Here is a 27,023-nt window from a genome sequence, read left to right on the forward strand (position 1 = left end):
ACATGGATTGGTACAGAGATTACCATACTGAGGTAAGTCAGACAAAGGCAAATATCATATGATATCACTTAATATGTGGAATCTAAAATATGATACAAATGAACTTATTTACAAAACAGAAACTGACTCACAGACATAGAAAACAAACTTATGTTTACCAAAGGGGGAAGATGTGGGAAGGGAAAAATTAGGAGTTGGGGTTAGCAGATACAAGCTACTATATATAAAACAGATAAACTACTGCATAGGATAGGGAACTATATTCAATATCTTGTAATAAACTACAATGGAAATGAAAAAGAATATCCATCTATCTGTATCTGAATCAGTCTGTGTACACCAAAAAGTAACACAACGTTGTAAATTAACTATACTTCAATTAAAAAAAAATTAGGATCAGTTTTCCCCAAATAGATTGATCTATAGATTCAATGCAAGCCCAGTTAAAATCCTAGCAGGATTTTTTGTCTTGGGGGGGGGGGTTCTTTTTTTTTTTTTTTGAAATTAACAGGTTCTTTCTAAAATTTATAAATAAATGGAAATAAGTTCTAGAAAATGTATAAAATGTAAATACAGAGGCCTTTGACTAGCCAAGGCAATCTTTAAGAAAAAGTTATAGGGCTTCAAGACTTATGAAGCTACATTAAGATAGTGTGGGACAAGGTTAGACAGACCAACGTAATAAGAACCTGGAAACAGACCCTCATATATGTGGTCATCTACTTTACAGCAAAGGTGCCATAATCATTTAGTAGGGGAAATGGCAAATGACAGCCTTTTCAGCAAGTAGGGCTGGGTCAATCGGCTATCCATAAGGGGGGAAAAGGAAACTTGATCCCAACCTCCTACCTTTCATAAAAATGAATAAACCTGTCTGTGAAAGGTAAAATACTCAAGCAACTAGAAGAAAACACAGGTGACTATCCTCATGGCTTTGGAGCAGACAAGGCCTTACATATGATACAAAAAGCATTGATCACAAAAGGAGAGATCAGCAAACCCAGACAGTTTTACCTCAATTATTTCTGTAATTCTTACGATCCCCTATAATCACTAACCTATTTAAGAGCCACTTGGCCTGTAATGCAGCAGTTGTCTCCCAACAACTGTTCTTTTCCCTTTAATCATTCTTCCACAGTACAGACAGAATAACATAAAAATGCAAATTTAATTCTTACTGCCTTTTTTGAGTAAAAATCCTATAACGGGTTAACATCTTTAAGAGAATTACATCCAAACTTCTCAGCAGATTACAACTAGCCCTTTATGATCTGGCAGTTACCTGCCTCTCCACCACTCAGTCAGTCTGCTTCTAGCTTGAATTTTGGCTCTACCAATTTCAGAGTTCACATTATCACTTTCTAACATTCGGCCTATTCTGCCTGAATTGCCTTTTCCATTTCCTTCACTAATTCGAATTCATCTTTCCAGACTGAGGTTCCGGTACAACATATTTGAGGATTCCATCCGTATACCTTATATTCGGCTGCGTCCCTTGTTGCTATCACATCACTGACTATTGCCCTTCTTTGGTTTTAGCACTTTGAACAAAACTGGCTTAAGTTTCTGGAAGGCGTTAACATCATTGAATCCCAGGACTTAGTTTAGATTCTGGATGTGGCAGACACTCGAGTTCAGTTACTTGTTTACCTCTACTGAGAGCCGCTCACTCCCACTCCTTCCTGCTCCCCCCCGCCCCCATCCCCGTCCCGTGGAACTTGCTGGAAGCTTCTTCTATCTGAATTGCACGGGTCAAAGGGCGGTGACGGAAGGCCTGACCAAAGAGGTGGAAAGTAAAGCAGCACTTAGACAAATTCAGGCCACCTTTCTCCCTTCAGTGCCTTCGGATGGTACACGCTTTTCTTCTGTCTGGGAAGCCAAGTAGGAAGAAAGCCTGGGCCTGTGTCGTTCTGGGGAAAGGAACAGTTCACCCGCACCGGAACCAAAAGGTTTCCTCCAGTCCAGCCTCTGCAAGGGCGGAGCGACTTCCGGCGAGTCCGAGGCCTTTAGGGTTCCCAGCGCCAAGATCCCGGCATCGACGCGCCATCCGGAACTCGCTCCCGGAAAAGAACACGTAGCCGAGAACGTCACGGGTCACAAAAAGCTTGGCTGCCTCCGGGAGCCATGATGAGAGCTGCAGAGAAAAGGGAGCTCGATGTGCCTTGTGTTATTATTATTAACAGACATACAAACGACCCCCAACGCCACACGTTCCTCAGCGATAACAGTACGACACAAAAGTCCTTTCGACCTACCACCCACTGAGGCTCTGCGGCTGTGTGGGTGCGCGCTGGGACTGGTTTACGCCACGGCCTGCGTAACCATGGCTGCAGGGGGCGGGGCCTGACAGGCTGCTCGCCGGCCGGGGGTGGGGGCGGGGTGGGCCAGGAGAGTCGGTCCTCCAAGGTCCCAGCCCAACCCGCGCTCGCGCTTCACCTCCCCTCCCCTCGCGGCACGCTACGTGGCTGCTCATTGGCTACGTAGGACGGAAGCTCGGTTGGTGTTTCTCCAGAAGTTCCCCCTTGGGCGGCGGCGGAGCTGGTAACCTCGGCAGGAGCAGCACCAGCAGCGGTAACAGTAACTGTTAGAGATGGCGGCGGCTGCTGCGGCACCTGCAGCAGCCCAGAGGTGCGTGTTTTTCCTTCTCTTTGCTATTATTTGTATCCCACTTCGTCTTTCTTTAGTTAGAGAGCCCTGCTGAAGTCGTTGTTTTCCTGGCAGGTTTTTCCGGAGCTTCTCTGATGCTCTGATCGACGAGGACCCCCAGGCGGCGTTGGAGGTGAGAGAGCCGGTTCACTGTGCTCTGGGGAACGCAGCCGCGTTGGGTTCCGGCCCACCCCGCCTCTTCCCAGCACTGTCTTCCTGGGGTCGGGGCTGCTGCTTTTCCTGTCTCAGCCCCGATGTTGACAGACTCCGCCTCTCCCTTCTGTGTCCCGCAGCGGCCCGGTTACGCTTCCCATCCCTAGTCCGTTCCTGTATCCTTGGAGCTGCTTAGTAAAACCTGCTCTCCATTTTGGGGGTAGAGGTAACATTCATAGTTGGTCTGAAAGGGTTTGTTTGTTTTTTAAATGGCATTTGTGACTGAGAGCAAAAAGTGAAATCTAAGGCTTGATGTTTATTCATTCGGTTTTTCGTTTGACAATCATCCTTGCCATTTCTGTGTACCAGGTTTGTGCTGAGTGCGTGTATGAACTCACACTATTGGAACAGAAACCTTTTCCCGTGTGTGCCCGAAAATTTCCAGATGTCCAGTCACTGTTCATTACCCACTCATTTGTTTATTTCTCAAAACAATTTCTTGGGGGCAACTGTGGAAGGCACTGTCTGCTCTGGATTAAAGTCTTATTTATGTATTTAACTGACTTGGAAGGCACTTTCTGTTTGTGTTAAGTGAAAAACTATAACGCTGTGAAGGAAAGCAAAAGAGCAAGAGTTAAATAATAATTTGAAGTAATAAAGAGAGCCCAGACTAAGAATACATGATGTAGTGGGTCACAAAATTTAGCCAGGGGTTTCTTGCTTTGAAGCATAAAAAAGAGGAAACTTTGTTTTGCTCTTATGGCTTAACATATGTAAGGTTAGGAATTTGAGGCAAGAGAACCTTTTTCCTAGCTATGACTTCTAAAAGAAATTTGTTCCGTGGTTAGTGGAGGAGGTGACATTTGAGAAGAGGCATGAGGGAGTGAGCTTGGAAGCTCTGGGGAAAGATTATTTCAGGCAGGAAGAGGAGTCAGTGTCAGGATGCTGAGGTAGGAATGAAGTAAGCTGTGCAAGGAGCAGCAAGAAGGCCCATTTGGTTAGAGTGGGATGAAAGTGGAGTAAGAAATGAGGTGGGGAGGAAACCAGGGCGTGGGTCCTTTGTGGCCTTTTAGGTTGGATTATGCTTTTGGGGCTGGGATACGAACACCTTCAAATAAAGTGGTTGATTACTCGGTAGTGTTGTGATGTTTCCTAGTGATGCTCTTGGGATCACTATTAGAGTAATGTTACCAGAGGCACTGAGAGTTTTTCTCCATAATTCCTTATGTCAGCTAAATAGCTGTTAATTTTCAGAATCTACCTTTGTTATGGTCCTCTTAGGCCCCATGCCTCCTTTGGAAATCTAGTTTATATAATAGTTGCTATTAAAGGATATTAATGTAATGAATTCTTTGTCACGTTACATCTCAGTTACTTTTAAAATTATTTATTGAGGTGGGATATCTAACACAAATCTTAAGTCTGTACTAATGAACTTGAAGTTTTACATGTATGTATACCACCCAGATCAAGATATAGAATACTTCCATTCTCAAGGCTTTCTCATGTTTTTCGCCAGCCAATAATTCCTCTTACCCACCTGTTCTGTACTCTGTCACCATCAGTTAGTCTTTCTTGGACTTCATATAAAAAGTATCATACACTAGGTATTCAGTTGAGTGTAGATACTCTGTCTTGCTTTAAACATTATGGGAGATACATCCATAAGTTATTTGCTTTTCACTGCTGTGTAGTATTCCACTGTATTAATATAGCACAGTTTATTCTAACAGTGAACATTTGGGGTATTTCCAGTTGTTAGCTAGTATGAATAAAACCACTGTGAATTTTCTTGTACATGTATTTTGGTGAACACATGCAGTCCTTTCTTTTGGGAGTGCATTTGTTTTTTTGTTTCTAGGAGTGAAATTGGATAGTGTGGGTGTGTGATTAGCTTTAGTACATTTGTCCGTAAAGTGTGGCTCTTGGACCAGTAGCATCAGCATCACTTAGGAACTCAGAGAAATGCAAATTCTTGGACCCCACCCCAGATTTTGTTTTTTATTTTTTTTGGCTGCGCTGCAGGCATGTGGGATCTTAGTTCCCCAAACAGGGATCAAACCCGTGTCCCCTGCAGTGGAAGCATGGACTGCCAGGGAATTCTCCACCCCAGATTTTCTGAAAGTACTTATGAATCTGGTAGGCCAGTACTCCTTACCCGTCCGTTTTACAGAAGAAAACAGACCCAAAGAAGTCCAAGTGATCTGTCATAGAGATGTATGTGGCCAGTTAGAGGCAGAATAGGGGCCTCAGGACACATGTTTCCTGATTCTTAGTCTAGTGCTGTAGAATAGCGGCTTTCAAAAGCATGATCCCCAGACCTTCTGCAGAAGAATCACCTGGGAATTTGTTAGAAATGCAGATTCTCAGGACCTACCACAGGACCTACCACCTGAATCAAAAACTGGGAGTGGAGAGAATGATCATGATAAGAACCAGCTTGTGTTAAGAGGAAATGTTCTTTTTAAAACTTAAGATGACCTTCTCACAGAGATAAACAGGCAAATGTTAATTACTAAGTAATTGGTAATAATGAGTAGGGCCGGAACCTTGATGAGAAGTGAGAGTCTGTTTCCCTCTAGATTTTCCCAAGGGTTGGTTTAACAGTAGCTATTTTAAAATTAAGGTCGCTTGATATTACATCAGTTAAAATGTCACATTTTTATATAAGACCATCAATTAAGAATAAAGAGAAAGTGTATCAAGCTGATTACATTTTTCATTCATTAAACAAACAACGTTAGTGGCAAATGCTGTACTGGGAGCCAGCGAGCTAAAGATGAAACTACTGTAGTGAGGGAGTTTGTAGTCTAGTGGAGAGAGACAGGCAAGTCAACAGATCATTAAAATATAAGTACTCCAGTGGAGTGGTGTATCAGGTACAGTAAAGAGCGTAGCAGAGGCTAACTGGGGAAGTAAAAAAAACTTTGCAGAGGAAGTCTTAATTCAGTAGAGGGAGAAAACATATATGTGGATTATGAGAATCTTTTGAGGCCCAGTGTGAGTAGTGCTTAAGAGCATGGGCTCTGGAATCAGACTGCTTGGGTCCATATCCTGGTTTCAAGAAAGTTCCTGCTATCACTTTTCTGGATCAGATTTCCTGTCTGTAAAATGGGATTAACTAGGACCACTTGAAAGGGTGATTATGAGGATAAGTAATGTAAGGTACAAGGGTGAGGCCCTTGAGGTAGACATCTTATAGATTCTTCTCTAGGTTCTAGCCACGCTGGCTTGCTTTCTGCTACTCAGATGTGTCGAGCTCAGTCCTGGTGCAGGGCCTTTGGACTTGGCAGTTCTTTTGCCTAGAACGTACTCTCTATTGACTACCTCTTGTTTTGCTTGGAAATGCTCATCACTCTAGATTTCTCTGAAATGTCACCTTCTCAAGGAAGCTGTTTTCTCTGACGACCTTATCTGAATTGGGCCCCAATGTAAGCTTCAAGAGTGCAGGGGTTTTGTGTATCTGTTTACCACTGTGTTCTCAGCGTAGTGCCTGGGATGTAGTAGGCACTCAGGTGTGTTAAATGACTCCTACCACAATTCTTGGAACAACTGTGAGGTGCATTTACAAGTACGCTGAGGCTAAAGAGATTAACTTGCTCAAGGTTACCGAGTTTAGAAGTGACAAGTCGCAGGTTCAAGGCATCAAGGTCATCCTCTGGAGGAGTGGGTAGGATTGGGGTGTATGATATAATTGTTTGAGAGCTGACTTTGAAGTAGTTGACCACAGATAGCTTTGTTGAGGGCATAGCTGGTTAGCATAAAGTATACCAGTTCTACATGGTTATGTGATTTTTCTCCAGGGGTGCTTGCTAGTTTAGGAATGGAGAAGGATAAACAATCTTGTTTATCCATGATTGGGGTTTAGCTGTGACTAGAAGAAAATGGCAAATGGAGTCAGGCTGAGATATTCAGAGCTAAAGGCCTTTAAATGTTAGGTCAGTCTGAGCAGTCTGCTTTTGCTTTTAATCTTAACAAGTAACCTTTTTGGATAGCATTTTAAGAGAGCCTAAAGCTCTATAAAGATTTGGAAATTAATTTTCTAAGATCCAAGTCTTAAACAATTTTAATGCCTTAAAAAGGAATTTTCCCCCTCTCGTTCTGTGTTATCAGGGTACTTCCTTTATCATTATCTTGTTAAAGATTTCAGTGTAATTATATTTTACACTTCATGGGTTTCTTTACTTTTGTGAACTATAACACAACCCATTTTCTGTGAGAAGTACTATATCTTTGGATACGTTTTGTGTAAGTCTGATTAAATAGCCCTTTGCTGCTGTGATTCAAATGTTGGCACTGAAGTCCTTGCCTTTTGAGATACCTCTCTTTAGTCCCTTTGTATTCTAGCAGCCAGCAGCTGTTGTCACAGAAACAGTAGAACACTGAAAACACTGCCACAAGTCAGATGTAGTTAAGACAACCACAAGTAATTATTTTAACGTCACTTTTTCTGGTATATTCCTTATTCAAAATAAATTTATTGTTGTGTTTTATTCATGACTTACAAGTTGGTGTGTTATAATGTTCAGTTTGTGTTGAGTGGTTTTTTGGTAACTTTTTTTATTGATAGCTTAATAAGTCAGTTGCTTAGTTTATTTAACTGAATGACCATAACTGGTTCTCCTTAACCAACAATTGGTTTGTGTTTTTAAAGGTCACTTGCAAGTTGGTTCAAAATTCAGAAGTTTATACCTGACTCCTAAAGAAAAGGAATATTTTATTCATCTTTGAACCTCCAGTGTCTGGCCTATGTTTATTCCATAATATGTGTTTAAAAATACTTTTTGAAAAACAAACAGAAAAACCTGACTACTGAAAAAAATAAAAATACTTTTTGAATTGATGATCCAGATATTATAATCTGTAACAGCCTTTTCGACCTATAATATACATTTTCTTGGTGAGGAGAGGCTGGAAATGTGGTTTTATGATATATTTGAGTAGATATGTAGGAAGCCATCAGCTGTTTTCAAAATTGTTTGAAAGCTTAGTGGAAGATGGTGTTTTTAGCTTAAGAATTTCAAAGTATTAGAAAATCTTGTATTAATACAAATGTTAGATGGTGTGTGAAAGAAACTTGGAGTAAAATTTTACCATGAGGCAATGTTTAGTGGTTAAAATTTGATTTGGAGTCAGACAGACCTGGATTTGAATCCTATCTCTGGCACAGTCACTGACTAGGAAGTGAGGGAATGGATTTTCTGCGCACATCTGGGGGAAGAGCATTCTAGTGAAAGGGAGCAGCAGGTGCAGGGTCCTGAAATGTTCGAAGAACAGCAAGGAGGCCATTGTGGCTAGAATGGTGGCGCAAGGAGAAGAGTTTTAAGAGGTGAGATGAGAGGGAGAGCAGAAGGTTATATCGAGGAGGGCCTTGCAGATCATTGGAAGGACTTGGGCTTTTGCTGTGAGTCAGCTGGAAAGATGTTGGAAAGTTTTGAGCAGAGACATAGTAACAAGATCTGATTTTCATTACTGCTTGGATCAGGGTGATAGGGGTTAAGATAGTAAAAAGTGGTTTAGATCTTAGGTATGTTGGGTTTTAAGTTTACGATTACCAAGTATAGTATACATTGCTTTGTGAGAATCACACTGTGAGGTTCGAGCAAAGCCACATGTGTGGCTATTGAAGTAATTTTGCCTGTTAAGAAAACTACCAAGTCCCTAGGGTGTGTGGGCAATGGGTAGAGAATCAAAGCCTTCCTGTTTGCCTGCATTTGTCCTTGGCTTCACTGATCGTGCTCTCTCTTCTTGCATCAGTATTGTTCCAGCTACCACTTATGAACTGTGACTGCCCAGACTGGCAGAGTTTTAATCGCTCTGTTAATTCTTGATCAACTGATAGTAGCTATCTATGAGATATTGTATCTGGGCTTTTGACAGAATGCTGTAATTTCTTAGGCCATTGATAAGAGGATAGGAGAGGGCCAGGTAAACTTGATTATGTATTTATTGGTTCCATTAACCTCTCTGAGCTCTAGGTTTAACTTCCATTTTTTAAATTTTTTTAATTTTTGTTTTTATTGGACAGCTTCACATTTTCTAGGCATCTCAAACTGTACATGATCTATGAATCTTCTCCAAATTAGAAGGAGAAAATCAGTGGTGGTCAATGTATATGAACTAAACTCTCCAGAATAAATGAGGTGATAATAATTACCATTTATTGAGTTCTGCTGTAGGCCAGGAACTGCTAAGTGCTTTAGGTAGATGTTACATTCAGTTGTGGTCTTTTGAGGGGAGAAGGGAGGAGAAAGGGGGATATTGATCTTCTTGGAAAGAAAAGCTCCAAACTTGTTTCCCTGTTATCTTTCCTCCAAATACTTTATGATAATAGGTTATTTGATTAAAAATCATGTTTAATTAGAATTCGATGGCTTTTAAAAAACATTTACTGACACTCAACGTGTTTGTATTTGTAGGAGCTGACTAAGGCTCTGGAGCAGAAACCAGATGATGCACAGTATTACTGTCAAAGAGCTTATTGTCACATTCTTCTTGGGAATTACCGTGGTAACTTTTCTTACAAAGTATATTGACTCTATAAGTTACTTACAAATTTTGCCCAAGATACAATGAATCAAATAAAATAAAGGTTATCTTCCAGGATTTTTAACTTGGTCTTTCATACAAGGTAAAGTAGCGGAAATGTGACAAACATGTTAAGCATCACCCATTTAAATTTTATGGTTGTCCGTTCTTTCTTCAGTGGGTGTAGAATTTGTACAGATTTCATTCATGGTTACTGGATATGCTAACAAAGAATAACATCAAATTTACTATTTTACAAAGTATTTAAATGAATTCCCTTGTTTTATTTTTTATAAAAAGAATGTATTTCTATATTCTGTAATTTTAATTATCTGGATAGATAATCTGAGTAGGGAGAAATTAAATACCTTGAGTCAGATTACATAAATGATGTTAATGAGAAAATTAGATGAACTTTGTGATACAGAGCTTTATTCATTGCCTGAAGCGCTTTAAGAAGGAAGTTCAATATTAGGTCATTAGGAAGGTATGAGGGTAATTTTATTTTGGATTAACTTTTCCTAATTTAAAATCATTTGTCCATTCCACCAGCTTGAAAACTTAAAAATCAGAGGCTAATTCAAATTTTGTGTTTAGTATTTGTTAGGATCCATAAGTAACTGACTAAAAAACCCATTTTTTTTCATATGCAGACGCTGTTGCTGATGCAAAGAAATCTCTTGAACTTAATCCAAATAGTTCCATTGCTCTGCTGAGAAAGGGGTATGCAGTAACTACTCTTCTTGCTGGGTCTGGACTATAGTTTCTTGAATGAATTAATTGTAAGCTTTATATAAATAGTAAATTCTGTATTTATACATTTTATAGCTGAGATAGGATTCAATTTTAGGTATATTTTATACTTTTATTGTAGTATAGTTAGTATATATATATATATAGTTCAAAATAGTGATGGTTGAAGGCAAAGTCTAGATGAAACTCTTGGATTTCACATCCCTTTTTTGCTTCATCATTTGGAATTTACTGTATTTAATTGACTAGAGAACATCTGTTCCTCACCCAAGCTGGACAGGCTACATTTAATGAAGACTCTGTTATCTGTGTACTTTATATCCCAGTTTGTTTCTGTTGATAAGTGTGACTTTATTCTTTAAGAATCAGAAACGTCTTTAATTCCTTAATATAACTATATTTTGGAATAAGCAAGTATATACAATTAAAATCAAGAAATTCCTTCTGAAATGAGTTCCAAAATTGGATTCTAATGGGAATTATACTAGATATTATAGTAGAGTATTTTAGGAAATCTCTTGGCTGGCTTATTAACATATACTTAAATTCTTTCTTTTAATAGTAGGGAAAATAGTTTCATTTTTTATAATTTAGAAAGAAGGCTGTTTTTCATGATCTCATGTGTGTGTATTTGTTTTTAATATTCTCATGCAGGATATGTGAATACCATGAAAAAAACTATGCTGCCGCTCTAGAAGCTTTTACAGAAGGACAGAAATTAGATAGTAAGTATTAGAATTATATGTTAGTACACTAATCCATTATACCTGTGTGTCTTAAATACCATAGCTGAATTTTGTTAGTGTAATCTCAAGTTAATTATAGAAACCCAGCTTTTTTCTCTTCTTGATGACATTTCGTGTTGATTGCAGAATTTGAATTTACTTAAAAATTGATTAAATTGGCCTTTCTTTAGCACTTAAATCACAGATAAACTATCATCAGAAGCAGAAAACTACATAAACACTTAGTGTGCTCCCAAGTACTTAGTCTGGCTTTATTTTTTTTCTAATGGATAAGTGAAAGTATAATTTGCTCTCACATTCAGAAGTCTATTTAAGTTATTATCCAGATTACTGAGATAATGAAATCTTAAAATGAAAATTTTTATTGAGAAATGAAGTGTTAAGTTTGGGGTAAAGTATGATAGGGTATTGAAGAAACATGGAGGTTTGAGAGTATTGTGAGTTTCTAATATCACCTTTTTGAGAGAAATAGATGAAAATTATCACAGCAGTATAGATATCTGTGCATAATATATAGAAATTGTAAAAGCCAAGTATCAAAAACTCTGCAGAGTACAAAAAGGTTAAGTAATCTCATAGTTACAGTACATAATCCTAATTGTGTACTATCATTTTATCTTCATCTTATGATGGAGTGTTATCACAATTCTCCAAAGCAGTAGCTCCTAACTGGGAATGGTTTTGCCCCATAGGGGACATGGAGCAGGCTTCAGTAGTTGTGGCTCGCGGGCTCTAGAGCACAGGCTCAGTAGTTGTGGTGCACGGGCTTAGTTGCTCCGTGGCATGTGGGATCTTCCTGGACCAGGGATCGAACCCGTGTCCCCTGCATTGGCAGGCAGATAAAATTGATTTTTTAAACATCAGAATTCTTCAGGATGAACAAGTAACTAACAGGTTTAATATTAGGATAGCTATAAACTCTGTTAGGACAGATATTTTTGTCTAATTCACTGTTGCATCCACAGTGCCTAGAATAGTGTTTGGAACATAGGTATTCAGTAATTATTTGTTGAATGAATATGTGAGGTTGTGCGGATGAGTGATGTTACAGTCAGTTTGTTCTTTCTAGGTACAGATGCTGATTTCATTGTCTGGATTAAAAGGTGTCAAGAAGCTCAGAATGGTAAGTATGCAGGTTTCCCGTGGTCTTTCCATTTAAAAAGAAGTAAATGTTTGACATTTGTTTGTTTTGAACTTTATAACTTATAATTTAAGTAGTGGATGTTCTCTTAGGTTGGGCTTTCCCAAGGTATTTTGATTTTTTACCTCATTCGATATGTTGAAAGGGAAATTTGGATGGATTTGTTTTGCAGTGGTATTACTGGTAAGAAATTACTGAGGAGTCTCAAGTGACTCCAGGATGCAGTTAAACCCCTTTCCCTTATTAGGTATGCATGGAGAATTGGTTTGCTTAATCACTATGTTTGTGCCATAGAAATCATGTATGTAATTTTGCCTGTACACGTACTGTTACCTGAAAATGTTTCCTTTTTATGTTTTTAATAGGATCACAGCCTGAGGTGGTAAGTCCAAAGGTTTTATCCTTTGTGTGTGTGTGTGTGTGTTTTTTTTAATTTTTTTTTTTATTTTTGGCTGTGTTGGGTCTTCGTTTCTGTGCGAGGGCTTTCTCCAGTTGCGGCGAGCGGGGGCCACTTCATCGCGGTGCACAGGCCTCTCGCTGTCGCGGCCTCTCCCATTGTGGAGCACAGGCTTCAGACGCGCAGGCTGAGTAGTTGTGGCTCACGGGCCCAGCCGCTCCGCGGCATGTGGGATCTTCCTGGACCGGGGCACGAACCCATGTCCCCTGCATTTGCAGGCGGACTCTCAACCACTGCGCCACCAGGGAAGCCCCTATCCTTTGTGTTTTTACTTAATTATATTATTACTAAGTATATTTGAGGCTGGACTCGGAATGAGCTTTCTGTCAGTTACATATCTCTCTAGGGCAGTTTTACTAATTTTCTTCCTCCAAACGCTGTCTCTTCCCTTCTTACTTAGGGACAACTTGGAGGCCACCATTGACCCAGGACAAGTTCTTTAGATTTACAGTCTGAACTGGCACACGTAGTTTAGAAAAGTTTGGATTGGTTAAGAGTCACTTTGTTTCTCAGTGGTCAGTGATGTTTGTTGCAGAGAGGCCAGCCATAAATGGTGTAAGACAATATCAGGAAGGCACCATGGAAATAGTGCTTCATATGTTTTTCCAGAGCAGTTTGATGCCATTGTTAAGCCTGAAGGTTATACTATAGTCTTAAAAATGTTTTTTTAAATGTTATTGTTATTTCAGCTTAGAGAGTTACTGAATCTTGAAACTGGACATTTTATATGTAACCTTTTCCAAACATATCTTCAGAAATTTTTCTGTTTTTTATCCTTCTTTTAATTTAGAAGAAAAACGGTTTTTTGAAATTGAAACTCGTAAAATTTTAAAAATGCTGAGTAACAGGGAGATCAGCTCGGTGCTTTGTGACCACCTAGAGTGGTGGGATAGGGAGGGTGGGAGGGAGGGAGACGCAAGAGGGAAGAGATATGGGGACATATGTATAACTGATTCACTTTGTTATAAAGCAGAAGCTAACATCATTGTAAACCAATTATACTCCAATAAAGATGTTAAAAAAAATAAAATTAAAAAACAACAACTGAGTATTCTAATTCCTGTGAAGATGAGTATTATTTAACAATTATGGATACCATGCTCTGTAAGAAGTTTTCATGTAGTTATTCCATATCAAACTATAACACTGGGTAAATTAATAATACATGCATTTTTAATATGCAGTTACTAAACTAACTTGTAAAAATCTTTCTCTTTGAATTTGTCAAAATCAGTCTGCATCCCAGAGGACGTATCAGTCAAAAATCAAGTAAGTGTTTGTTTTTCATAATGCGTGATAAATATGCCTAAAGGGAAAAAACCCTGTTGTTTAATAGTAAGCAAGTCCTTACCTGTGATTTAAGTATTTCTTAGTTTATAAAAGAAATCATATTAAAGCCTTGAAAAACTAATTGTAAGACTGTTAACTGATTTGAATTAGTGTTTATATTAAGGTTAAAATCAAATCAATTGCCAATTAAAACTTACTTCACCTGATTCCACATTATGTCACCTTTCCATGTATTAAAGAGAGTCTCTTCCATTTAAGTTATTGCTGTTACCTAGGTAAATAAGTTAGTAGACTTGATAGAATTGTAACTCTACCTGCCTTTTATATGTGGAGTAAATTTTTCATAGAATAATTCTGCATGAGTTGAAAGTCACTTGCTGAGGGCAGCAGTTACAATCATGAATAAGTATTTAGCAAGGATTTGAGTTATTTTTAGTTGTTCATTAGCTGTGTGTACAGCTTGTATTCTTAGTGTAACAGAAAGAAACACAAGGCATTAATCTCGAGCTTTGCATCCTAACTGAATTTCAAAGGAAAACTGTGAGTCTTTTAAAGATCCAGTGCTTTTGACGTAAAATGGCTTGAAAATCTTAAAACGATTTACTCATGTTCTTTCTGGGGAGATACAGAATGACTCTCCAAGTACCTAGTAAACAAGGAACTTTAGTGACAGGAGCAGGGGTAGGGTACATAAACTTAATAATTGGAGCGTTTGGAGTATAAAATAATCCCACATTGATGTAATAAATATACCATGTATCAGGGTACTGTGCTTAGTCCTGGGAATGTGATAGTGGCAGGATAGATAAATAGCTCTGCTCTCATGGAGTTTATAATCCACTCTAATTTGAAAGTGATGATATATTTTTGAGCTTTCAGTGGGAAAGATACACATAATTAGAATCTCTAGGCACACTAATCTTTCCACATACTTTGAGATTGAAGGAAGGTACTATGTTTAATATTGTGCCTGGCAGAATGAGTTAAATTATTTTAATTTTAGCTCATTTGCTTCTGTTCCCTGTGCTCAGGGCTGTTTGCCCTCAGCTTCAGTAAAGAGATCCTGGAGTGCGGAGTCAGGTTGACCTGGGTCCAGTGTAACACCTGCTCCTGATGTGCCAGTTGCCTCACCCTTCTGAGCTTACTTTTTTTTTCATTTGTAAAATAGGGATGGAAGTGTTTACTTCTTAGTATTAGGTTGAAATGAGAGGATAAAACTGTTGGTGTATTAGAATTGTTACCTGTTAGAATAAATTTTATCTTTAAAACTAGCTGTGCATGTGGCTTCATGCTGTGTGGTGTGGCCAAAAAAAACCAATTAGCTTAAGCACAACAGTATTAGAGATATGTTAGAACCTAGAAAATTATGTAAGTATTTATTAAATCCACTGGAGGGGTTTTGGACATCATCAACCTTACTTTTCTCTTCCCTTAGTACAGGTCATATGAAATTAGTTACATAAAATTGTTTGTGAATCAACAGCTGCTTTGCTATTTTGTTCCTCAAGGTGGAGCTCTTGTTGTTCATCAGATTATATACAATTTTTATCTTGACAAAACAAGCAACAACTTTAAGAAAATTTAAGTTCTGTTTTAAGTTTCCTTTTTCTTTTTTATAGGTATGACTGGTATCAAACAGAATCTCAAGTAATCATTACACTTATGATCAAGAATGTTCAGAAGAATGATGTAAATGTGGAATTTTCAGAAAAAGAGGTTATTATAGTTTTTGAATTATTTTTGGTTGAGGTTAAATACGTTTATTTGTAAATATAAATATATATTGCAGAATAATCTATAGCAGTCTATTAGATATATATCATTTTTTCCTGAGATAATGTGGAAAATGCTGATGAAAATCTGAAGCATTGCTTTTCCATTTGAATCATTTTAAGTTTTGAGATGCATATGTATACTGTAGGTTATAGCTAGGTGTGCATTGTTTTCTCTTTCTTTAGATTTGGAATTCAAAGCAGAATTTGGTTGACAAATATAAAAGACATTAGTGAGATACGTGCTTTGGTTACACATATGTGTGGTATACTTCATGAAAAAGATCCACTTAATTTTTGTGACTTATATATCTTAGAATTTACTAACCATATTAAATGAGTATAACTTTCAATAACTTGGTTTCTTAGCATTTAGTAGAAAACCTTGTGATAGATATTTAAGAGAGTTCATGGTAGAACTAGATGTTTTGCACATGAATATTTCTTTGTTACGTACCGTATTATTTTGTTCTTGTAGATTGAGTTTCCTTGAGATTTAAATGTTCAGTATGTGTTATGAAACATACTCTGTTCTGCTACTTAATTATGTATATGAGAATTCATGCGAAGGATACCAGATTTTTAAAAGATTATTTTGAGATTCTTAAGTCTGATAATCCATAGAAAGTTTTGAAAATAATCTGCAGCAGTACTGAAGTTCTGTAATTGTAGTCAGTTTAAGTACTTTACCCTTCTTTAAATAAATTTATAAAATGTGCTACTAATTTTGTGATCATTAGTTGTCCGCATTGGTGAAACTTCCTTCTGGAGAGGATTATAATTTGAAGCTGAGACTTCTTCATCCTATAATACCAGAACAGAGCACATTTAAAGTACTTTCAACAAAGGTAAGATAATTGAAAAGGGTTGTCAGTGGTAATCTGTGATTGTGAGCTTATAGATCCTTCCAGCCACATATCTTTAAATTAAATACAAACAATAATTTTTGAATAGTTTTTCCACCTTCCCAAATTCTAGGAAAATGGATTGTAAAAATCTAACCTCAAAAGTGTTTATATGCTTATTAAGATAGGTAGAATACTTCTCAATAAAGAGGTTTTCATAAAAGATACAGTGATCAGCATTTTTTTTAAGATTTGATACTGACAGTGTCTCATGTCTTGACCTTGTCATTTTGGTCTGTTGTGATATACAAATACTTCTCTCACACTTTCTTATGCAGTTAAAAATACAGACTACTGTAAGAATCTGCTTTCTTATTTTTTAGTTAAGCTGACTTTTAGGTTACTTTGTTATGAAGGATTAATGAATAATTTAAATTGCTGTTTGAGTAACCATAATTTTTAGATTCCTTTATATTTTCAAAAAGAAGTAAAAATATGCAATAGAATTAAAATTCATGGTATATATCAGCTACCAGTCAAAAGATGTAGTACGAGTACGTAGAAGTATAATTTAGCAGGAAAAATACTAATACTAAGCTGAAAATCAAAAAATCTGACTGGTTCTTTGCTTGCCCTGTTAACTTAGAGTAGTCACACATAGGACAAGATTTTCAGCATCTATAAAAATGAGAGGGATATGGACTGTGAACTCTGAAATCCTTTCATCTGTAAGATTGTGTGAAGGTATATGATGAGTTAATGAGTAAGAATGATATAAATTCCATTACTACACCTTTTTTATGCATATGTCCTGCAACACAGTGTGTTATTTAACTTTTGAGTTTAGTTGTGTGAATTTTCCTATCATAGAATAGAATCAGGGTTGGCCTGTGTCATGAAGAATGGTAACTGGGCCTGCAGGAAGAAGGTGACACCTGAAGAGGGTTGGAGCAGGAAGTAAAGAAGTAAAGAAGCAGTAGTTTTTGCATCTAGTTAAAAAAGATCTGCTCACTTATCTATTTGAAATGTACAAAGTACAAAGCTGTTTACTTAAGAGGCAGAGATAGGAAACAGTTGCTTGGACAATAGAAAGTGAGAAAAAGGGTGACATACTGTGAAGATTTTCATCTTACTGGCCCCATCCACATTGGGTAGAATTTAATAAGATATATTGGGTACAATAAGCACAAAACTATAACTAGATTTGAGAGGGAGATAGGTCAGAAAATTAGGAGTTTGGCATTTTTGTACATCTTTCTATTGAGAGGTTGTTAATGCATGTTTTTTTGAAGTAATTTAAACGTAAATTGATTTGTGTGATAGATGGCAAATAACTTAAAAACCTGTGTTACTGAGCCACCTTGTATAATGGACTAGTGTGGTTGGTGAATACACAAGTATGTGTGGCTACAATTGAGGATTTAACTAAGCAGTGTCCTGTCTTATTCTTTATTTTCCTTTGAATCTTGTGAGTGCTTATTGGTTCTAACCATTCCCCAGCCCCTCTTACTGTGTTCCCAGTTTACTTTTTTTGCCCCTTGCTCCTTTCTTTAAATGCTACATAACTACTTTCCTTTCCTGTATACTAGTTTGTTTATATGTATACATTTATTTCCCTTATTCTTTTTTTTTTTTTTTTTTTGCGGTACGTGAGCCTCTCACTGTTGTGGCCCCTCCTGTTGCGGAGCGCAGGCTCAGCGGCCATGGCTCACGGGCCCAGCCGTTGCGTGGCATGTGGGATCTTCCCGGACCGGGGCACGAATCCGTGTCCCCTGCATCGGCAGGCGGACTCTCAACCACTGCGCCACCAGGGAAGCCCTATTTCCCTTACTCTTAGTAAGACTTCTGAAGATAAGAAGGTGTCATATTTGTGTCTATGTATGTGCTTCATGTAGGGTTACCAGATACAGTATAGGATGCCCAGTTAACTTTCTGTTTTTATTTTTCTGAATTTTATTTTATTTATTTATTATTTATACAGCAGGTTCTTATTATCTGTTTTATACACATCACTGTGTATGTGTCAATCCCAATCTCCCAGTTCATCCCACCACCACTCCACCCCCGCTTTCCCCCCTTGGTGTCCGCTTTCCCCGCTTGGTGTCCGCTTTCCCCCCTTGGTGTCCATACGTTTGCTCTCTACATCTGTGTCTCAATTTCTGCCTTGCAAACCAGTTCATCTGTACCATTTTTCTAGATTCCACACATATGCGTTAATATACAATATTTGTTTTTCTCTTTCTGACTTCACTCTGTATGACAGTTTCTAGGTCCATCCACATCTCTACAAATGACCCAGTTTCATTCCTTTTTATGGCTAGTATTCCATCGTATATATGTACCACATCTTCTTTATCCATTCATCTGTCGGTGAGCATTTAGGTTGCTTCCATGACCTGGCTGTTGTAAATAGTGCTGCAGTGAACATTGGGGTGCATGTGTCTTTTCATTTTCGATGTACCACAGTTTATTCATTTATTTTTTCAAATTTATTTATTTTTTAACATCTTTATTGGAGTATAATTGCTTTATAATGTTGTGTTAGTTTCTGCTGTATAACAAAGTGAATCAGCTATAAGTATACATATATCCCCAAATCCCTTCCCTCTGGCGTCTCCCTCCCACCCTCTCTATCCCCGCCCCCCATAGGTGGTCACAAAGCACCAAGCTGATCTCACTGTGCTATGTGGCTGCTTCCCACTAGCTGTTTTACACTTGGTAGTGTATATATGTCAATGCCACTCTCTCACTTCATCCCAGTTTACTCTTACCCCTCCCCGTGTCCTCAAGTTCATTCTCTATGTCTGTGTCTTTATTTCTGTCCTGCCCCTAGGTTCTTCAGAACCCTTTTTTGTTTTTAAGATTCCATATGTATGTGTTAGCCTACGGTATTTGTTTTTCTCTTTCTGACTTCACTGCGCATGACAGACTCTAGGTCCATCCATCTCACTACAAATAACTCAATTTCGTTTCTTTTTATGGCTGAGTAATATTCCATTGTACATATGTGCCACATCTTTTTTATCCATTCATTTGTTGATGGACACTTAGGTTGCTTCCATGACCTGGCTATTGTAAATAGTGCTGCAATGAACATTGGGGTACATGTGTCTTTTTGAATTATGGTTTTCTCAGGGTATATGCCCAGTAGTGGGATTGCTGGCTCGTATGGTAGTTCTGTTTTTAGTTTCTTAAGGAAACTCCATAGTGGCTGTATCAATTTATATTCCCACCAGCAGTGCAAGAGGGTTCCCTTTTCTCCACACCCTCTCTAGCATTTGTTGTTTGTGGATTTTCTGATGATGCCCATTCATTCTGACCAGTGTGAAGTGATACTTCATTGTAGTTTCGATTTGCATTTCTCTATTGATGTTGATGCATCTTTTCATGTGCCTCTTGGCCATCTGTATGTCTTCTTTGGAGAAATGTCTATTTAGGTCTTCTGCCCTTTTTTTTAATATATAAATTTAATTTAATTTATTTATTTTTGGCTGCATTGGGTCTTTGTTGCTGCGTGCAGGCTTTTTCTGGTTGTGGCGAGGGGGGGCTACTTTTCGTTGCAGTGCGTGCACTTCTCGTTGTGGTGGCTTCTCTTTTTGCGGAGCACGGGCTCTAGGCGCACAGGCTTCAGTAGTTGTGCGGCACGTAGGCTTAGTTGCTCTGTGGCATGTGGGATCTTCCCGGACCAGGGCTCGAACCCACGTCCCCTGCATTGGCAGGCGGATTCTTAATCACTGCACCAGCAGGGTAGCCCTTCTGCCCATTTTTTGAGTGGGTTCTTTTAATATTGAGCTCATGAGCTGTTTATATATTGTAGAGATTAATCCTTTGTCCGTTGATTTGTTTGCAAATATTTTCTCTCATTCTGAGGGTTGTCTTTTGGTCTTATTTATGGTTTCATTTGCTGTGCAAAAGCTTTGAAGTTTCGTTAGGTCCCATTTGTTTATTTTGTTTTTATTTCCATTACTCCAGGATGTGGGTCAAAAAAGATCTTGCTGTGATTTATGTGAAAGAGTGTTTTTCCTGTGTTTTCCTCTAAGAGTTTTATAGTATCTGGTCTTACATTTAGGTCTTTAATCCATTTTGAGTTTATTTTTGTGTATGGTGTTAGGGAATGTTCTAATTTCATTCTTGTACATGTAGCTGTCCAGTTTTCCCAGCACCACTTATTGAAGAGGATGTCTTTTCTCCATTGTATATCCTTGCCTCCTTTGTCATAGATTAGTTGACCATAGGTGTGTGGGTTTATCTCTGGGCTTTCTTTCCTGTTCCATTGATCTATATTTCTGTTTCTGTGCCACTACCATATTGTCTTGATTACTGTAGCTTTGTAGTATAGTCTGAAGTCAGGAAGCCTGATTCCTCCAGCCCTTTTTTTTTCCATCAAGATTGCTTTGGCTATTTGGGGTCTTTCGTGTCTCCATACAAATTTTAAGATTTTTTGCTCTAGTTCTGTAAAAACTGCCATTGGTAATTTGATAGAGATTGCATTGAATCTGTCGATTGCTTTGGGTAGTATAGTCATTTTCACAATATTGATTCTTCCAATCCAAGAACATGGTGTATCTCTCGATCTGTTTTTGTCATCTTTGATTTCTTTCATCAGTGTCTTATAGTTTTCTCAGTATGGTCTTTTACCTCCTTAGGTAGGTTTATTCCTAGGTATTTTACTCTATTTTGTGGCAATGGTGAATGGGATTGTTTCCTTAATTTCTTTCTGATCTTTCGTTGTTAGTGTATAGGAATGCAAGAGATTTCTGTGCATTAATTTTGTATCCTGCTGCTTTACCAAATTCATTGATTAGCTCTAGTAGTTTTCTGGTGGCATCTTTAGGATTCTCTATGTATAGTATCGTGTAATTTGCAAACACTGACAGTTTTACTTTTTCTTTTCTGATTTGTATTCCTTTTATTTCTTTTTCTTCTCTGATTGCCGTGGCTAGGACTTCCAAAACTATGTTGAGTAATAGTGGCAAGAGGGAACATCCTTGTTTTGTTCCTGATCTTAGAGGAAATGCTTTCAGTTTTTCACCATTGAGAATGATGTTTGCTGTGTGTTTGTCATATATGGCCTTTATTATGTTGAGGTAGGTTCCCTCTATGCCCACTTTCTGGAGAGTTTTTATCATAAATGGGTGTTGAATTTTGTCAGAAGCTTTTTCTGCATCTATTGAGATGATCGTGTGATTTTCATTCTTCAGTTTGTTAATATGGTGTATTAATTTGCCTATACTGAAGAACCCTTGCATCCGTGGGATAAGTCCCACTTGATCATGGTCTATGATCCTTTGAATGTGTTGTTAGATTCTGTTTGCTAGTATTTTGTTGAGGATTTTTGCATCTATATTTATCACTGGTACTGGTCTGAAATTTTCTTGTTTTGTAGTATCTCTGTCTGGTTTTGGTATCAGGGTGATGGTGGCCTCAAAGAATGAGTTTGGGAGTGTTCCTTCCTCTGCAACTTTTTGGAAGAATGTGAGGATGGGTGTTAGCTCTTCTCTAAATGTTTGATAGAATTCACCTGTGAAGCCATCTGGTCCTGGACTTCTGTTTATTGGAAGATTTTTAATCACAGTTTCAATTTCATTACTTGTGATTGGTCTGTTCATATTTTCTATTTCTTCCTGGTTCAGTCTTGGAAAGTTATACCTTTCTAAGAATTTGTCCATTTCTTCCAAGTTGTCTACTTTATTGACATAGAGTTGCTTGTAGTAGTCTCTTATGATGCTTTGTATTTCTGTGGTGTCCATTGTAACTTCTTTTTCAATTCTAATTTTTATTGATTTGAGTCCTCTCCCTCTTTTTCTTGATGAGTCTGGCTAAAGGTTTCTCAATTTTGTTTATCTCCTCAAAGAACCAGCTTTTAGTATTATTGATCTTTACTGTTGTTTTCTTTGTTTCTATTTCATTTATTTCTGCTCTGATCTTTATGATTTTTTGCTTCTACTAACTTTGGGTTTTGTTTGTTCTTCTTTCTCTAGTTCCTTTAGGTGTAAGGTTAGATTGTTTATTTGAGATTTTTCTTGTTTCTGGAGGTAGGCTTGTACTGCTATAAACGTCCCTCTTAGAATTGCTTTTGCCACATCCCATGTGTTTGTGTTTTTTACCTTTTTTTCCCTGTAATTGATTTCTAATCTCATAGCATTGTGGTCAGAAAAGATGCTTGATATGATTTCAGTTTTCTTAAATTTACCAAGGCTTGATTTGTGACCCAGGATGTGGTCTACCCTGGAGAATGTTCCATGCACACTTGAGAAGAAAGTGTAATCTTCTGTTCTCGGATACAGTGTCCTATAAACATCAATTAAATCTGTCTGGTCTGTTGTGTCACTTAAAGCTTTTGTTTCCTTATTAATTTTCTGTGTGGATTATCTGTCCATTGGTGTAAGTGAGGTGTTAAGTTCCCCCACTATTATTGTCTTACTGTCAATTTTCTGTTTTATAGCTGTTAGCATTTGTCTTATGTATTGAGTTGCTCCTTTGTTGGGTACATATATATTTGTAATTGTTATATCTTCTTTTTGGATTAATCCCTTAATCATTAGGTAGTGTCCTTTCTTGTCTCTTGTAACATTCTTTATTTTAAAGTCTATTTTATCTGATATGAGTATTGCTGCTCCAGCTTTCTTTTGATTTCCATTTGCATGGAATATCTATTTCCATCCTTTCACTTTCAGTCTGTATGTGTCCCTAGGTCTGAAGTGGATCTCTTTTAGACAGCATGTATGTGGGTCTTGTGTTTGTATCCTTTCAGCAAGCCTGTGTCTTTTGGTTGGAGAATTTAATCCATTCACGTTGAAGGTAATTATTGATATGTATGTTCCTGTTACCATGTTTTTAATTGTTTTCAGTTTGTTTTTGAGAAGCTCCTTTAGCATTTGTTATAGAGCTGGTTTGGTGGTGCTGGATTCTCTTAGCTTCTTGTCTGTAAAGCTTTTGATTTCTCTGTCAAATCTGAATGAGATCCTTTCTGGGTAGAGTAATCTTGGTTGTAGGTTCTTCCCTTTCATCACTTTAAATATATTGTTCCACTTCCTTCTGGCTTGTAGATTTTCTGCTGAGAAATCAGGTGTTAACGTTATGGGAGCTCCCTTGTATTGGTCGTTTTTCCCTTGTTGCTTTTAATAAGTTTTCTTTGTCTTTAATTTTTGTCATTTTGACTACTATATGTCTCAGCCTGTTTCTCCTTGGGTTTATCCTGCCTGGGACTCTCTGAGCTTCCTGGACTTGGGTGGCTATTTCCTTTCCTATGTTAGGGAAGTTTTCAACTATAATCTCTTCAAATATTTTCTTGGGTCCTTTCTCTCTCTCTTCTCCTTCTGAGACCCCTATAATGTCAATGTTGGTGCATTTAATGTTGTCCCAGAGGTCTCTTAGGCTGTCTTCATTTCTTTTCATTCTTTTTTCTTTATTCTGTTCAGCGGCAGTGAATTCCACCATTCTGTCTTCCAGGTCACTTATCCGTTCTTCTGCCTCAGTTATTCTGCTATTGGTTCCTTCTAGTGTATTTTTCATTTCAGTTATTGTATTGTTCGTCTCTGTTTGTGTGTTCTTTAATTCTTCTAGGTGTTTGTTCTTTAACTCTTTGGGGTCTTCGTTAAACATTTCTTGCATCTTCTCAATTTTTGCCTCCATTCTTTTTCCGAGGTCCTGGATCATCTTCACTATCATTATTCTGAATTCTTTTTCTGGAAGGTTGCCTATCTCCACTTCATTTGTTTTTCTGGGGTTTTATTTTGTTCCTTCATTTGGTACATAGTCCTCTGCCTTTTTATTTTGTCTGTCTTTCTGTGATTATGGTTTTCATTCCACAGGCTGCAGGATTGTAGTTCTTCTTGCTTCTGCTGTCTGCCCTGTGGTGGATGAGGCTATCTAAGAGGCTTGTGCAAGCTTCCTGATGGGAGGGACTGGTGGTGGGTAGAGCTGGGTGTTACTTTGGTGGGCAGAGCTCAGTAAAACTTTAATCCACTTGTCTGCTGATGGGTGGAGCTGGGTTCCTCCCTGTTGGTTGTTTGACCTGAGGTGACCCAGCACTGGAGCATACCTGGCTCTTTGGTGGGGCTAATGGCAGACTCCAGGAGGGTTCACCAAGGAGTACTTCCCAGAACTTCTGCTGCGAGTGTCCTTGTCCCTGTGGTAGCCACGTCTGCCCCCTGCTTCTTCCGGAGTCCCTGCAATACTAGCAGGTAGGTCTGGTTCAGTCTCCTATGGGGTCACTGCTCCTTCCACCTGGGTCTTGGTGGGCACACTACTTTGTGTGTGCCCTCCAAGAGTGGAGTCTGTGTTTCCCCCAGTCCTGTCAAAGTCCTGCAATCAATTCCCACTAACCTTCAAAGTCTGATTCTCTAGGAATTCCTCCTCCCGTTGCTGGACCTCCAGGTTGGGAAGCCTGACATGGGGCTCAGAACCTTCACTCCAGTGGGTGGACTTCTGTGGTATAAGTGTTCTCCAGTTTGTGAGTCACCCACCCAGTGGTTATGGGATTTGATTTTATTATTGTGCCCCTGCTACCATATTTTATTAATGCTACCATTTTATTATTGTGCCCCTGCTACCATATTTTATTATTATTTTATTATTTATTATTGTTTATTATTATTGATTTTATTATTGTGCCCCTGCTACCATCTCATTGTGGCTTCTCCTTTGTCTTTGGATATGGGCTATCTTTTTTGGTTAGTTCCAGTGTCTTCCTGTCGATGATTGTTCAGCAGTTAGTTGTGATTATGGTGTTCTTGCAAGACACAGTTCTTGTCATTTTTTTTCTCTTCCTTTGTGCTTCCTCTAGTTTCACTTGTTCACAGGGTGCTTCATGCACAGGCCTCACACCTGGCACTTCACATCAGTGGCTATTGAGAAATGGCTGATCTGACATCTCAGCTTGGCGGGCTGGCAAACAGTGAATAATTTTTAAATATAAGTATGTTTCATTTGCTAAATTTGGCATCCTTAGCCGTATGCACTGTGTGTAGTGAGTGAGTGGTCAGTAATTGTTCAGAGGTTGAATTTATATTGGATTCTGATGTTGGCCTTATGAAGTTGGCAGGGTGTAGTAAGTATTTTCCTTCTTAGTTTTACAGGTGAAAAGAAATTGAGGTTCATGGACTTAAAATGCCTTCCCCAAGTTCACAAGTTACTAAATTGTTCAGTGTGGCCCAGGAAAAATACTTATCCTTCTGTAAAGCAGTTGCTTCTTTTCATAGGTTTTTCTGTCTGGACTAAAGAATTTATATTTGTAGGATATATTCGGGAGGATGATTATTTTTATTGTCCTAACCCGAAGTAATATATATTACTTTGTTAAACTTCCAGTTTTTAAGCTGTGTTTTATGGGAAACAAATGGAAAGAATTGTACTTAATTATATCTTAATGTAAATGATGAAATTTTTGAATCTTTTTTATACAGCAGAGGGAGACAATGTTAAAATACTGAAAATCTTTCTCTGGGTTACTGAGTCTTGTTTAGTGATGACACTAAAAGGGAAAAATAGTAATTTGCTTTTCATACGTTTGCAGGCGTCTTGAATCATTTATGTGGTTGGATAAAAGGGTGCATTTTGCTTGGGAAAATATTCCTGAAATTAGAGATTCTGTAAAATCTGTGGTTTAAAAGGGCTATTTCTTTGCCTTTTGAGAATCCTGTTTTCTTTCTTACCTTCAAATATGCATGTTGTGGGCTTCCCTGGTGGTGCAGTGGTTGAGAGTCCGCCTGCCGATGCAGGGGACGCGGGTTCGTGCCCCGGTCCGGGAGGATCCCACATGCCGCTGAGTGGCTGGGCCCGTGAGCCATGGCCGCTGGGCCTGCGCGTCCGGAGCCTTGCTCCGCAACGGGAGAGGCCACAACAGTGAGAGACCTGCGTACCGCAAAAAAGAAAAAAAAAAGAAAAAAAAATGCATGTTGTATATTTATGTATAACCATTGGTTAAGTGTTATTAATTCAAACTAAATCTAATTTGCAATGAAAAGAGGAAGAGGTAGTATCCTTAAAATACTGAAATAGCATTTCTTAACTAAATTTTTTCTTTTTTCGGGGGGGGGTGGTGCCGCACTGCTCAGCTTGCAGGATCTTAATTCCCTGACAGGGATTGAACCTGGGCCCTGGCAGTGAAAGTGCTGAGTCCTAACCACTGGACTGCCGGGGAATTCGCTCAATTAAATGTTTTACAGTGTAATATGTAATATGTTTTTCTTAGTCAGAATTCATATTCTTTTAGTACCTTTGGTAGTTATTTCTACGTTCTACTGAATACCAGCTTACATATCTGCCTATTAATCCATTTTTTTATTAAGAAGCTGTAATAGTTCTTTTATTTCATTTTGTTAATATCGTGACAATATTCTCTTATCACAATCATAGGATTATAACTTCAGTAACAGCTATGCTGTGAAATATTCATTTTAAAGATTAATATTCACTCCCTGTAAGAAAAAATTAGAATTCTCAGAATCCTTTGGAGTAAATTTGCCCTTGTGGAAATGTTCTTGTGTTCTTATTTTTAGTCAAAGTAATTTTTGTATTATATCAATATAAAATACGAAGGCTTTTAACTGAAATTGTGGGAAATAAAAATGTGTGTCTTAGAGACAAAGAGCCCCCTTCTGCCTTCTTAACCCACTGACATTTGAGAAGTTTTAAAATTCCTTTACTTGATATTCATAGAAGAATCTTAATATAATAAGAATAATATAA

General features: G+C 38.1%; 1 protein-coding gene across 1 annotated transcript in view; it reads left to right on the top strand.

Annotated features, from left to right (window-relative positions):
* The first annotated feature begins 2,475 nt into the window (after window positions 1–2,475).
* Window positions 2,476–27,023, top strand: part of SUGT1 (SGT1 homolog, MIS12 kinetochore complex assembly cochaperone) — a 43,192-nt gene continuing 18,644 nt past the window's right edge. Inside the window, exons 1-10 of the mRNA XM_060129165.1 lie at window positions 2,476–2,628; window positions 2,722–2,779; window positions 9,219–9,309; window positions 9,981–10,050; window positions 10,735–10,805; window positions 11,896–11,949; window positions 12,333–12,349; window positions 13,659–13,693; window positions 15,334–15,430; window positions 16,227–16,334. Coding sequence (XP_059985148.1) covers window positions 2,591–2,628; window positions 2,722–2,779; window positions 9,219–9,309; window positions 9,981–10,050; window positions 10,735–10,805; window positions 11,896–11,949; window positions 12,333–12,349; window positions 13,659–13,693; window positions 15,334–15,430; window positions 16,227–16,334 — 639 coding nt within the window. The 5' untranslated portion in view covers window positions 2,476–2,590. The remainder of the gene's footprint in view (window positions 2,629–2,721; window positions 2,780–9,218; window positions 9,310–9,980; window positions 10,051–10,734; window positions 10,806–11,895; window positions 11,950–12,332; window positions 12,350–13,658; window positions 13,694–15,333; window positions 15,431–16,226; window positions 16,335–27,023) is intronic.

Source organism: Lagenorhynchus albirostris, chromosome 18 (assembly GCF_949774975.1).
Source record: "Lagenorhynchus albirostris chromosome 18, mLagAlb1.1, whole genome shotgun sequence".
Lineage (NCBI taxonomy): Eukaryota > Metazoa > Chordata > Mammalia > Artiodactyla > Delphinidae > Lagenorhynchus > Lagenorhynchus albirostris.